Here is a 13,307-nt window from a genome sequence, read left to right on the forward strand (position 1 = left end):
ATTTGACTGGAAGTATGCATAGAACAAGCCAGGTCTGAAACTGAATTTGCAACAGTTATACATAAATATGCTCCAACATATTTAATGTATTACGCATATCTGTGGATTTCACCCATTTTTTTTGTCCAAGGAATATAATTTAATTTCCTTGAATTTTGTCATTCATTAATAAAGAAAAATATTCTCAAACATTAAAATTATGCATTTAAAAGTATCACTGCTAATATATATACATATGTGCACTATATATATATATATATTTGCTTTTTATTGCTAGTTTGTTTTAAGATAAGCCATGTACTTTTTTTTTTTTGTTTAGCATTTACTCTTGGAATCTAATATCTTTTTAGCCAAAATTACTTTATTGAATAGTGGCAATGTATTGGTAAATGCAACACCTACTTTGTCCTATGCCACACTATAATTTAAATGCACAGTGATTATACTGTACTGCAGTTATTATCAGACTATTGCACAATCCCATATTGCACTCGTTGGCTGCCTGCAGTGTTCTCATTTCTGTGACATTGCACTTTATCAGTCTGCACAACATGCTTCATAAATCTTCATGACTTATGTTTTCTTGCAACATCAGGGTTTTCATTACAGTAAAGCTGGATGTATACAGATGCCTGCTTAAGACAGGTGTCCTGTGACAAACTCAGTTTTATCTTTCTCACAGAATGATTCTCATAAGGAAGAGTTTGTATCCAATGTGACTACTTTTTCTCACCAATTAATGAGTACAGTCATCTACCATTAAAACTCACATATTCTTTTCTGTAATTGTGGTGAATATCACTTCATGCAGATGGAAATGCTTAGTTCTTTGTCTATACAATTGCAATAAGCACACTTGAAAAGACCTTACGCATTTATCTTTACAACATTTTTGCATAATCAAGTTTAATCTATATGACACCAGAGAATCATCTGAGAAAATATTTAGTTCTTTCAAATCTGATAAAGTTTTCTACAAAGCCCCCATTGGAGTTTGAATATATTATCTTCTAAAAATCCTTGAACTTGTAAAATTTCCAATCAGCATTTTACATTTTGCCTGGAGCAGCATATCAAAGCATGGAACATTTCATCAGGCTCACCCACCCTCTAACTTACCCTCAACAATTATGTATATGAGTAGCTCAAATGCTAGAAGCTACTGAGGCAAGGGATAGTGTGACAAGAATTCTGAATTTCCAGGAAATACCTAGATGTGAACTCAGGATAAAATCAGCTGAAAATTCCATCTAATACACAGTTCTGCAGATCAGTATGTTGCAGCTCAAAGCTGAGAATATCACAGAATTCATTTTAAGTCTTCAGGAAGCTCACAATTTTGAAAGCTTGCAAATGCCATAACTCATGTAGTTAAAATTTCTATCCTAAACCCATCATTTCCTCATTAAATATTACTCAGCTAATTTTCTCTTTTTTTGGCTATGTTTGTCAATAGCTGTAGCATTGGAGAGAGTTTCAGTAGAATGGATCTAAGTGACTTGCTATGCCGTTTAATATCTTGTTTACAAGTAGTGAGCTGACATATGTTTCTTTTGCAATAATCATAACCCATTTCTTTTTCATGTATACTAAGTAGCTCAGACACTGTTCTTTAAAAAAAGAGGATAAAACTTCAGCTTCAACCTCAACATCTCTGAAAGATTTGGTATTACTGTATTTCTACTCTGAAAAGCATCCACATTGTGTGTACCTTGCCTATACCTTAGCTTATGAAGTTATGACTCAACAAAATCCTTTCTCTACCTTGATTTTGACAGGCTCTTGACATAAGTTCACATCAAGGAGGATCCTATCCTCTGGGGATCATTCACTTAAAGTATTTGGTAGTGCATTCAGGTCAGTTTTGAAGAATAGTATTGCTGACTATTCCATGAGAAGGAACTTTTGGAATTTTGGTTCATAAGCCAGATGAAGTGGAACTACAAGCAAAGCAGGAGGCTCTGTTACCATCTTGCTGTTAGTGGCGCCACAATTTAATCACTCACACTGAAGGTGCAGAAGAAAAGTTCTAATCACTTCTGATTGATAAAGGAAAAGGCAGGAAAATACCTCCATGCTATGGCACCATACCCTGGCAATCCAATGCTGTCAGCAATGATTATTTACATGGCCTATGCAAAGTGCAACGACTTTCTCAGGATACCAATGACAATATATTGCTACTGTGGACCTCCATAATATTTTAATATTTTCATTTTACTGGAAATTTTCTTGTGTAGAACAATTATTCCAAACCCAAATTAAACATTGGCTTTGACCAAAGATAATTTTATCCCCATCTGATGAAAATAAAATTAGCTTCAATTTCCATTTCAAGTTGAAATTCAGTAAAAAGAATTAATGTAAATGTTTCCCTTATTGTAATTTTACACCCTTTTCCACTGCAGACCTTTCAGTTACATCCTTGACTCCATCTGAACATGCATCAGGATTTAAGAGTGATCATGTTAAATAGCATGTAATACCACTATGTCCTTGAAGTATCAAACCAAATTCCAAGCACCTTTAGGTTCTGCAATCCTGTTTCTCCCTTTAATTTGTGACATACAGACTTAAACTTCCTGTTTTGTTTTTAAGCTTCTTTTTTTCATTATCCCTAGCTTTTATTCCTCAAGGGGCAGAACTATTCTGTTTGTTCTGGCTAAGGTTCCTTCCAGCATTTTAATTATTTTTGTTTGAGTGGGATTTTTGTTGATTTTGTTTGGTTGTTTGGTTGGTTTGGGGTTTGTTTGTTTGTTTGGTTGGTTTTGTTTTCTCTGAGAACTTGGCTAAACTGGTGGGCTGATGAGACAGAACACAATCTGTCTACAATGATCAGCATTTCTGTTGGTACTGTTGTATTACTTGTGTCATCTTTGAATGACAGTTATTAAAATTGTCTTCAGAAGCAACACAGCATTGTCCAAAATATTAGCTCCATAATTAAATCAAACTAAAACTTTGAAAAGGCTGTTATCCTTAGATTATTTTAATACCCAATACAACAATATAATAATTTATTTTGATGTTGGGAAGATAAGCCTTACTTTGGTGAATAAAATGAACAAAAAAAGTTAGAAAGATATTTCAGCAACATAGCCTTTCTCCTTCTTGGGAAATATGACAAATATTGAATAAGAAACATGGGAATAGTGCTTTGCAGATAATATCTAAGAAATATCACTAGATTGTCTTTAAGATCCCTCCCAACCCAAGCCATTTGATAAAAGCAGCTGTTAAAGAACTTTGTTCTTTTTAGGAATTTACAGTATGGAGGCAATAAGCAGACTTGAGAATACATGAGGACTGCAAAAAATTACAGCACAATTGTAAAATTATCTAATAATACACATTTCTAGTCTTAACTTCCCATATCTAAAATAAGAAATGTTGATTACAATATCAGAAATGTGAGATAAACTTCCTGATGACTGACCCTGCCCACGTCAAAATATTCCTCTAAGCAAAGGATAAAATCAAGAATTTAAATTATAACCAACTTCCTGGAGCAGATTTTCAGAGAGACTGCTGGCTCACCATGCCATGGTTCATCCAGCTGGTGAAAATCTTCCTTGCAGGGAGACAGCATTTTCACTTACTCTGCAATGACACAATTGGGTCTATGCTAATAGTAAAGAGTGAACTACAGAGATCTCCTCAAGGCTCCTGGGAATTCTGCCCTGTGGCACTTCCCATTTAATTCAACATACTCAAACCATAGAGAATTTTTAGGAAAAAGACAGATGATCCCTTGGGATAATCAGTTCTAAATTTATATTTTATAGAGGAAGTTTGATATGTTTTCTGTGGGAAGATGAGCTTTGACGGATCAAAACTCTATGAGTTAATATTTAAGGGCATATCACGAAGAAGAAAACAATGGATTGCAAATGATACTTTTCATCTGACCTCTTTCTCTCTCCCTCTCTCTCAATCACTGCTTCATACTAGAAGACATGAATTCATGAGAGCCAGCACTAATGAAAAATGCACTAGAACTTAACTACATTTCAGAGTTGCTGGTTTCAAGGGGACAAGTAATGTCTCTGTCTGTCAGAATGTAAATTAAATCGCTTCACAGGATTCAGTCTGAAGATTCAGAAAAGGGCATGGCCAAAAAAATAGCATATTTGCCCATCTTGATGTTTAATAAAGTATTTCTTATCATAGTCAAATGTTGATCCCCCATTACATTGCTGTTATGCTGCAATAAATTGTAGCAAACTTGTTATAAATTGTAGGGGACATTAACAAAGATCATTTTCTGAAGACTGTTTCACCCTCAAGAATATTAGAAAGCATAATTTTTTTTTTATTCTAGGGTTTTTCTCTGTACATAATCATTCTTTAAAAACTAAATATAAGAAGTCTTCGGTCTTTATAACTGAAACTTTCACTATCTCCATTATGGTGCAAAAATATCATGTGATAATTTATAATGACATAATGATCACTGCTGTGCTCAACTCATATTCAAGACACAGCCTGCTTTATTATTTATTATCAGTAAAAATTTCATATAATTTCCATATGATCAATTTGTGATGGAAGTCACAACATTTCCTGCTAGGCTCTCTCAGGACCAGCAGTTAGGCAAACACAGCAATAGATCCATTTGTGCCCATGTGTTAGTTTCCAGCTTGTCAGAATTCAGATCAAGCAGCTAAATGTTCATCCTGGGACAAGCAGGGTTAACACTGAACAAAGCACTAAGTGGAGCTGTGACCCCTGTGGTATCATGCAAATCTGTATGTAAGGCAAGAGCCTCATCACAGGACTAGTCAGCAATAACAGGACAGGATTTCCTTGTATTTGAAAGTTTAGTGTGGTTTCTCCCTTTTTGCAGTGAAAGGATTTAGCATAATTCAGTGTCTCAAAGATACTTAGCTACTGTTTTAGTAGCTACTGGGTGCTACTGATTAATGTTTAGGAGCTGAGGGAAGTAATGAGCTTGGGAATGAAGGTGAAGAGCTGCTGCCACATTCCCAAGGAGAGGGGGACGGTGCAAGAGCAGCATCTTGCTACTACCACATCTTGCAGGAGTGTGCAGGCTGTTAGTCACCGCTGCACCACAAACACAGCTCACTAGGAAGATCCCTCTCATTGCTGCTTTCAAGACACTGCTCTGTACTCTGGAAGTGCATGTATGATGTACAGAAACATACAGGATACACATGTACATGATATACAAGCTCATATAGAATAGCAGACACCCATACACACATCTGCATGTAAACTTCCATTAGCAGATTAGTATGGTTTGACCAAAGGACTCCCACTCTCAACTACTGCACTTCTAGGTCTGCTCTCTCTGCAGGTTTAAAGAACGGTTAAGACATTTAAAAATATATGAAACAGACAATCAGCTTTCTCATTCTAAAAATTAGTCTTAACTCTTAAAATTCTTTAAGGTTGAAAACAATAAGAGAAGGTAATTGAAGCCAGTGGTATTGACTGTAGATACTCCACATGTTCTGCTGAAAACTGTTTCAATTTGCCTCAGTTATGATTTTTTAGCCATAGTACTAAGGCTACTACTTTGAATACAAAGCAAAGGGCACAATCCATTCTGAAATTGCTACTACAGCTAGGTGTACAATTTTTCTAAAGCACTGCATGAGGTACATTTCCCAACAGCCCCACAACTTTAGAAAGAAATTTAAAAAAGTTTATCAAAATATGTTACATTAAAAATAAGATGAAGTTCAACAGAGACAGGAACATCAACTGTTATCCATTTCGCTGGTGCGTCTGCAACCTTATTTATGCACATCGATATTTTTTCATGACAGATATGGGATATTGGACTCTGTAATCTGAAGACTGCCATATTAGTTATCTTGCAAGACATTCATTGAATGAAAGAGGCGGGGAGAACATTAGGAGATATATTTGTACCTAACCTTGAGATAAAACTTAATTATCTGTCTCCTTATCACCAATCTCTGGCCCAGCTGGCGGCTTATTTATTTTTTATTTTAAATGTTTAGAATGCAATTGTGCTCACTAGTTATCTTATTAAAAATGAAAGTAATCTGATTTTTTTTTTCTGTCACTCTAGAAAGAAATGATTTTGACAGAATAGCTTTTAGAAGTATTTTCTGCTGGTCTGTGCTTCTGCTTAATCTGTATGTGTGCAGAGCATCGCATGAAAAATGCATGCACGTAGCAGGCACAAAAACTAACACTACCTGTGCCTCAGCTTGGGCTGATAAGAAGTCTTGTACAATGCAGTAATAGCTGAATCTTGCATGCCCCTTTGCCTTTGCTGGCAAAATCTGCCTTCAGATGAGTCAGAAGCTAAACTCTGCCAGGTTTAACAAATGTCCACAGAGGATGAACAGATAGAATTATTTATTTCTATTAAGAATACCAGGGAGTATATTTTACAGGAAGTAATTTCATTATCTGTTGAAGTGCTAAGGTTCAGAATTTCAATACACAAAACTCAATGATGCATTCATTTGATCCACCTCATTAGCATCCAGGCACATTTAGAGAAAAATGCCAAAATTGTTACAGTTGGTTCCAGTCATCAAAGTGATCGGCCCTCAGGGATTTAACTCTGCAATTAACAGATCATTTATATTTCATGAATAATATATATAATAAAATATATATACTGTATAGTGTACATAATGTATCTCATAATACATGATTAACATACAAAAAAGGCAATATTTAAAACCATATTGCCATGGAGTAAAATTAGATTGCAAAAATGTTTCAAATTTGATCACTCTATCTAGAAGAGAGAAAACTGATAAAGAACCACAGATTTACATAATAGGGTACATATTGCTACAGCTCAAAGAAAAGTAGGAGAAAAAGATCAAGGGCACCTCGTTCGTCTTGCTCCTGCAAATAAATATTCAAACAGCAGGCAGAGAAACCAAAGCAACTCTTACAAGCCTACATCCTTTTCTACTAACAGGTAAGGTCTCCTTTTAGATATTCTGGCATTTATTTTCACTATTTCAGCTACTTTTTAGAATGGACCAAGCTTTGTGAAGCAAATGTGGTGAGACAATCTTTATGATTTCTTGGTAAATTCCACATGATAGATTTATGTACTGGTTTTTGGCATTAGACCCCACTTGCTGACTCACAGAAGATACCCCTATGTCTCATGCAGCCACTCACATGTGAACTGGGAACACCATCTATCAAATACAACCATTACCAAAGAAGACTGAAGGACAACAGCTGAGCATAGAGGTCTTGCCAAACACATTCAAATATTTGTATTCAACAAAACCAAGCCTACAGAGAAGGATCACTGAAAAACTGTCTTGTTTAAAAGTGTCTCGTAGACTGTATCGTTTGCTTCCTATCACTGACAGTCCTGACATATAAAAAAGCCTAACTCCATCTCCATTAGAATAAACTTTATACAATTTACCTATCTACTGATGTCAAATGGAGATAAATTAACACCCCCTCACCCAAATTCAGATGTTTTCCTTAAGTACCTGAGGAACAATATGTATAAAGGCTGGCATTGACTTACAGACACAAGAACATGTCTAGTTAAAACATTTCTTATAAATGACTGCATTGAAATGTAAGCATCCTAAATGGATTTTATGGGAATATTATGACAAAGAATAATTCACACTTTAATTTTATTAAAACCAGGAAAGGTAGAATGCCCCTCCAAATGATCATTATCATTCTAAAAGAACAAACAACTACTAATTATGAGTTTAGCATTTAGCATTTTCTTGCTTAAAGTGACTCTTAATTTTACATATTAACATACTAACTAATTTTACATAAACTATGACTGTTTTCTACATCAAGTGAAACTGATCCTTACTGTTTTGAATCTAGTGCTAACAACTGTGAAATTGTATTAGACATTTCAGTGCCTGTGTCTCTAAGATACATGGTGCCCTGTGTGAGAAAAATAGCTTAGAATAATTTTACTTAGCTATTAAACAATTATACCCATGTTCTCTTACAGCTAGAAGGTGGTTTATAATTTCTATTGCTAAATTTAAGATAGCTACTATTTATTTTCACTGTCTGGGAGCCTCAGCATGACTGGTACAACAAAGATTCTAATTAGAGTAATCTTTCCTGTAACCTGTCTACTGTTTTCCAACTCAAACAAGATTTGAATTTGAAGAACATACACTTATGTTGGGTCCATGTAACTTGTAACAATTTTCTACCTTAATAGTCACACTGCAGCATTTGAAAATTGGCAATTATTCATTTTGCCATGAGCTGGTAACTGAAGGAGTGAAATTCTCATCTCTGAAGAATGGTATAGTAAATCATGGACTAGCAAAGTCAGGCACTGTCAGTGAAAGGCTGTCCTCCTGCTTACGCCTAACAAAGCTAGGGATCAATATGGCACTCCTTCTCATCCCAACGCACATTTTATGTTAACTTTAATCAATTTCATCTCTAGAAATAAAATGTTTTAAAAGAAGAAAATTAGCTAGTTCTCTAACTAAAATCATGTTAGTAAAAATCTGACTGCAGAATCAGATGGAAAAACTAAATTCATCTTACTGACTTTTAACAAGTTGTGACATCACACAGTTATCTATAAATAGTACTTGCTAAAAATTTTGTATTTAAAATAAAATAATCTATGTCTATTTAAAAGAATCCACCGTGGATTTTTCACAGAAAAGACATAAAAAGTACAATTTGTATTTCCTGACCTCCACTATAAAACTGAGGTCTTTAGGCTAAATTGACCATTCAAACTTTCCAGAAAAGAGAGACACCTCCATAAGGCAATTCATCCTGTCCTCACACAAACATCCAAGATAGACAGGAGTAATTGTTCTCTGGAAGTTCTTTTTCTGTCTCCCTCCAAAATCTGTATAGGGACAATACATAACTTTGTCTAATGCATAATTTTTTGATAGCTAAGCTCAAAAAAGATTAAATAATCTTCTCATGCCTTTGGCAGCAAATCCTGGTTTTGTGGGTAAGGTTTTGCTAATTTTTTTTTTTTTTCTTGTGCAGGCTGACTTTTTTGGCTTGGAGTCTCAGCATCTCAGAGGCATCTGGCAAGAACTCCTACTGTCTTACACCTGTGATGCCATCCCAGACACATTTGTGAGTCTGCTCCAGCGAGAGCTGATAGGGAGTGCAGCCTTCCAGTGGCTCCTGTAACAGCATTACATCTCTGATGGGCAAGGAGGAGGGCTGCTATCAGGTTGTTAGGCTTTCAATACAAGTGTGGGCAAGAAGTACAGCAGAAGAGATAAAGGGTCGTTGTAGCATGGATTCTGGTGATTAAATAAGGCTCGGAAGCAAGCCAGTTGCTGGTTTTGGGGATTTTTTTCCCTCTACAAGAAACATTTCAACTCTTCCTGTTCAGATAAAGGTATCTGAACTTAGCCAATACCAATTCTGCATATTTCCATCTTCTGAGTAAACTATCAGCATACAATAGATACTCAGATTTTTGAACACACCTAAATGACTCAATTCTTTATGGATGCTTTTTTATAGTCTATGAAAAGTAGAGAATACAGAAATAAGAGTGAACATTTATTTATAAGTTCTAGGAAGACATTAAAATATAGTATAACTTATATTCCATACCTGAGTAGTGGCTGCTTTGGATAAGAAGGTTGGTCACTGTTTTGGCATGGCTGAGGTTTTTTTGTGACTTGCTTATAAATATTCCTGGCAGTTACTCCAATCCATAGCATAGTAGAGAGTGTAGAATAATGCAGTACTATGCCAACCTACAAAAAGAGTGGACAATTAAACAACTCATGGATCAGTAAAACAAGAGCTTTACAAGAATCTTACTTCATAAGGGCACAAGTAAACATTTAAAATTGAATTTATAAATGCATCTAACAGTTGCACTTAAAACCAGTTATTTAATCTACCACAGATAGTATTATCTGTAATACCAGAAGCTATGTTGGGAAAAGGAGATGTAAAAACATTTGTTTTCTAAGAACCTGTTTAATGAAAACATTTTACACCTGGATTTAAAGTGATGTGACTCTTAGTTTGTGTTGAACTCTTTGTTAGCCTATCATGAGAATGCAATTTAAAACTTAATGAGAGACCAGCATTTTTGCTTGCTATTACGCTATTTCCTTTACCTTTTCAGGAAAATCCTGCTGTAGTTCCCTCTCTGCTATACATAGGCAAGGTTGTTTCTGGCAATGGTATCAGTGCTATTTGCACTGATAAATCCAGATTTATTTTAATAAAATTATAAACTTGACTACAGAATTTTAAAAATAAATGACAGCTTTGGCATCCCCCCTTAAAAAAAATTATAAACTTTAATAGTGTTATTATCACTTTGTCTCCAAGAAACTGGTGTGTTTATCATTGAAAGGAAAACAAAGTACAAACACCTCTAAAATGCTAACATCTTTGTTATGTTAGTAATTGTTATTCATTACTATGGAAGCAGTAATTGGAATTTTATCCAATCTCCAGTGCTTTATTACATCACCTAAGTCTGCATCTGATTATATAAAATGAGGTTACCTTTGAAGCAATAACCTGACATTTTGCAGTGACAAGTAAAATATTGCTATAATTGGAAAGAACATAAATGTTTAAGGAATACAGAGAATCACTGAATAAAGCTAACACAAATCTATTATTATGATTTATTTGAGCCAGTGTTCACTTTTGCTCCACTTAAAACAAAATAATTGATGAGTAAAGAAAAAAAAATTCCACGTGTTTTGTTTATATTTAGTATTATAGCTCAAAACTTGAAGATAGCTGCAAATATCATCAACAGAAAGCCCTTTGCAATTTTCTCTGGGTCTTGTCTGTCACATTAGACAAGGGAGGATAAAGCCTTCATCACTGTTGTTGCTTGGGGTAAAAGAAGCAGAAATAAGAGAAAGAGACAACTGTGTATTATGAGCTGGCAGACGCTGCCAGTTCAGGGTCTGGTGCTGTCTGGGCTTGGTTCACAGGCAGCTTGCAGAGTTTCTCTAGGGTTGCCCTGAACAGGACCATGAGTAGGGAGGAGAGGCAGGACAATGAGAAAGGGGGAAGAAAATTAGGCAGAAATAATGAGAAAGAACTGGAAAAAAATCTAAATATTTAGCTCCTAACCTCTTTCTCATTTCAGCATAGCCCTCCTGTTATATATTCTGTTTTCCACAGCAGTATGTGCAATAATAGGAACAGTTGAAATTAATTCCATGTTAAAAGGCACCTACATGTGAAATTTTGAAAATGTATATAACCACATAGACAGAAATCATCAGCCACTTAAATGAATGTAACACCTAAAAACAGTACAACAAAACAATTTTATTGAACTTTCAGGGAGGCAACTGAACTGACTGAAAACATCATGGCTATGCCACACCTGCATCACACTGCTGTTTCTCACAGTGTGCTCATGTTTCAGCAACTGAGTTACTTCTGATATATGGAGAAATCAAACAAATGCAGAGGAGACAAAAATGTTATCATCCTCTGTACTAACTCTTTAATGATCTACATATCTTCCTCTCTCAAAAAAAACCCCAAACCAAACCAAACAAAAAACCAAACCTCCAACAATTTGCATTTCTTGCTTGAAGGAAACAAGGATTTATCCTGAAGATACAGGACCTCCTTATGACCAACAGATTTGACATGACATGGCAGAAGTGTGGAATTTGGAAGGGTGCACTGAGCTGTTACACTAAATTCTGGAATTTTTCCTATTATCCATCTACTAATAATTAGTAAAGAAATGCTTGTTGCACTTCACATTGAAAATTCAGTGTTTCAAAGTGCTGGGCTTTGCTCTCTGCCTCTTCTTTCCCCTTGTCTCCCCACCAACATCAGGTGTGCCACAGAGATGCATCTTCCTCACTGCTGTGTTATGGACTGTGGCTGCAAGTCCTTTGTCCCCTCCAGTGGGATCAGCTCTTTCTAACTCTCTCAAGCTAGGAAGACACCTGGGCCCTATGGTAGAAACACACCAGAGAGCAGCTCATGACAGGGGAGGGAAGGATGAGGCTCAACAGAAAGACCAAGGTGTCTTTATTCAGTAAACTCTTTCTTCACTCTCTTAGTGAACTTGTGGTTATGCATGAAATGTGCAAGGTACAAATTTACCTGTGTGTATCTGTACCGGGTGCCTACCTCTGTAAAACTTCAGAGGCCAAAAACCATATACAAACTAAATATCAAAGTGATATCTTAAAATGATTTTCACTATTAGCAGAACCTTTTTGTTATTTATTTATTTATTTCACATAAAATTGTATGGAATTCTCCACACAGAATAAAGGACTATGACTGGAAATATTGAAGTGATGACCCCTATTTTTAAAAAGGTTTTCCACTGGCAGGCCAAATGATACAGGAAAAAATGCCAGGATATATGTGTTGGAAACAGCATTGTACCTAAAGCTCTTTAATATCAACAGTTATATGGTTAAAATTTTCTTGTTTCCTTGTATTCATTCTTTACATGTCCTGTGTTCTAAGAACTCTTATCTTTGGGAATAAGCACTAGCCTTTTGAATAGAAGATTATACTTTTCTTCAATAAGAAGATGCTGTCTGTTTGTGCTCCTTCAATAAAACTCAGTACCCTAGAGATAAGTTAAGTTCCACATGATGCAGTTACCATGGTAATGACCAGAGTACACATTTATGCAAAGCATTTTGGCACAAAGAAATCTCTTGATCAGCTTTAAGTTGCACACAATTTTCTTTGTTTTCCCAAAATTTCTAATTTAATTTCTTTTTTTTTCTAGTTGTAATCATATTTCAGATAAGATTGTACTTCTTAATTCAGTTCTATTTAAAGAGGACACAGATATTGCATGGACATTCTGATTAAACTATTAATCCTGTAATGAAAATTATTCTTTTCTGTGAGATGAAGGGATTCAGGAATTTCTCTGCAGTCTGTAACACCACTGGATGTGAATATTTCATGATCTTTAAACATTTAGCATTAGCAAAACCCCATGTTCCCTTCACAGGTAGAAAATCTAGAGCAAGAAGTTGAACTTCTGAGTTGAACTTGTAGGCTGCTGGCTGCTATGGAACGGGCTTTGCCTTTCTTGCTGACAATTTACTGCTTTACAGAAACAAATTCACCAGCAGCTTCACATACGACATTCATTAGGGAGAAGGAAGATCTGAGCCTTGCCAAAGTTTACATGGAAGCTTTTATTTTATAAACCAGGTAGAGGTCCTTGGAGATGTGATTGGAGTGATATTGCAATAAATAAATAAATATATAAGATTCTGTCTCTATCCATAACTTTTCTGCCGCCCGAATCTTGTGCCCAGAAGTCCACTCTTCATGCTTCAACATGTTTCACTGATGATTTCATC

At 35.4% G+C, this 13,307-nt stretch overlaps 1 protein-coding gene across 2 annotated transcripts in view; it reads right to left on the bottom strand.

Annotated features, from left to right (window-relative positions):
• LOC102109717 (adhesion G protein-coupled receptor A3) overlaps positions 1-13,307 on the bottom strand; it is a 260,456-nt gene that overhangs the window by 22,613 nt on the left and 224,536 nt on the right. For both annotated transcript variants that reach the window (XM_005520645.3, XM_088059859.1), the window contains one exon: positions 9,574-9,719. In XM_005520645.3, coding sequence (XP_005520702.1) covers positions 9,574-9,719 — 146 coding nt within the window. The remainder of the gene's footprint in view (positions 1-9,573; positions 9,720-13,307) is intronic.

This window comes from Pseudopodoces humilis, chromosome 9, assembly GCF_049639895.1.
Source record: "Pseudopodoces humilis isolate 2021_Gansu_Grassland_sample_001 chromosome 9, ASM4963989v1, whole genome shotgun sequence".
Classification (NCBI taxonomy): domain Eukaryota; kingdom Metazoa; phylum Chordata; class Aves; order Passeriformes; family Paridae; genus Pseudopodoces; species Pseudopodoces humilis.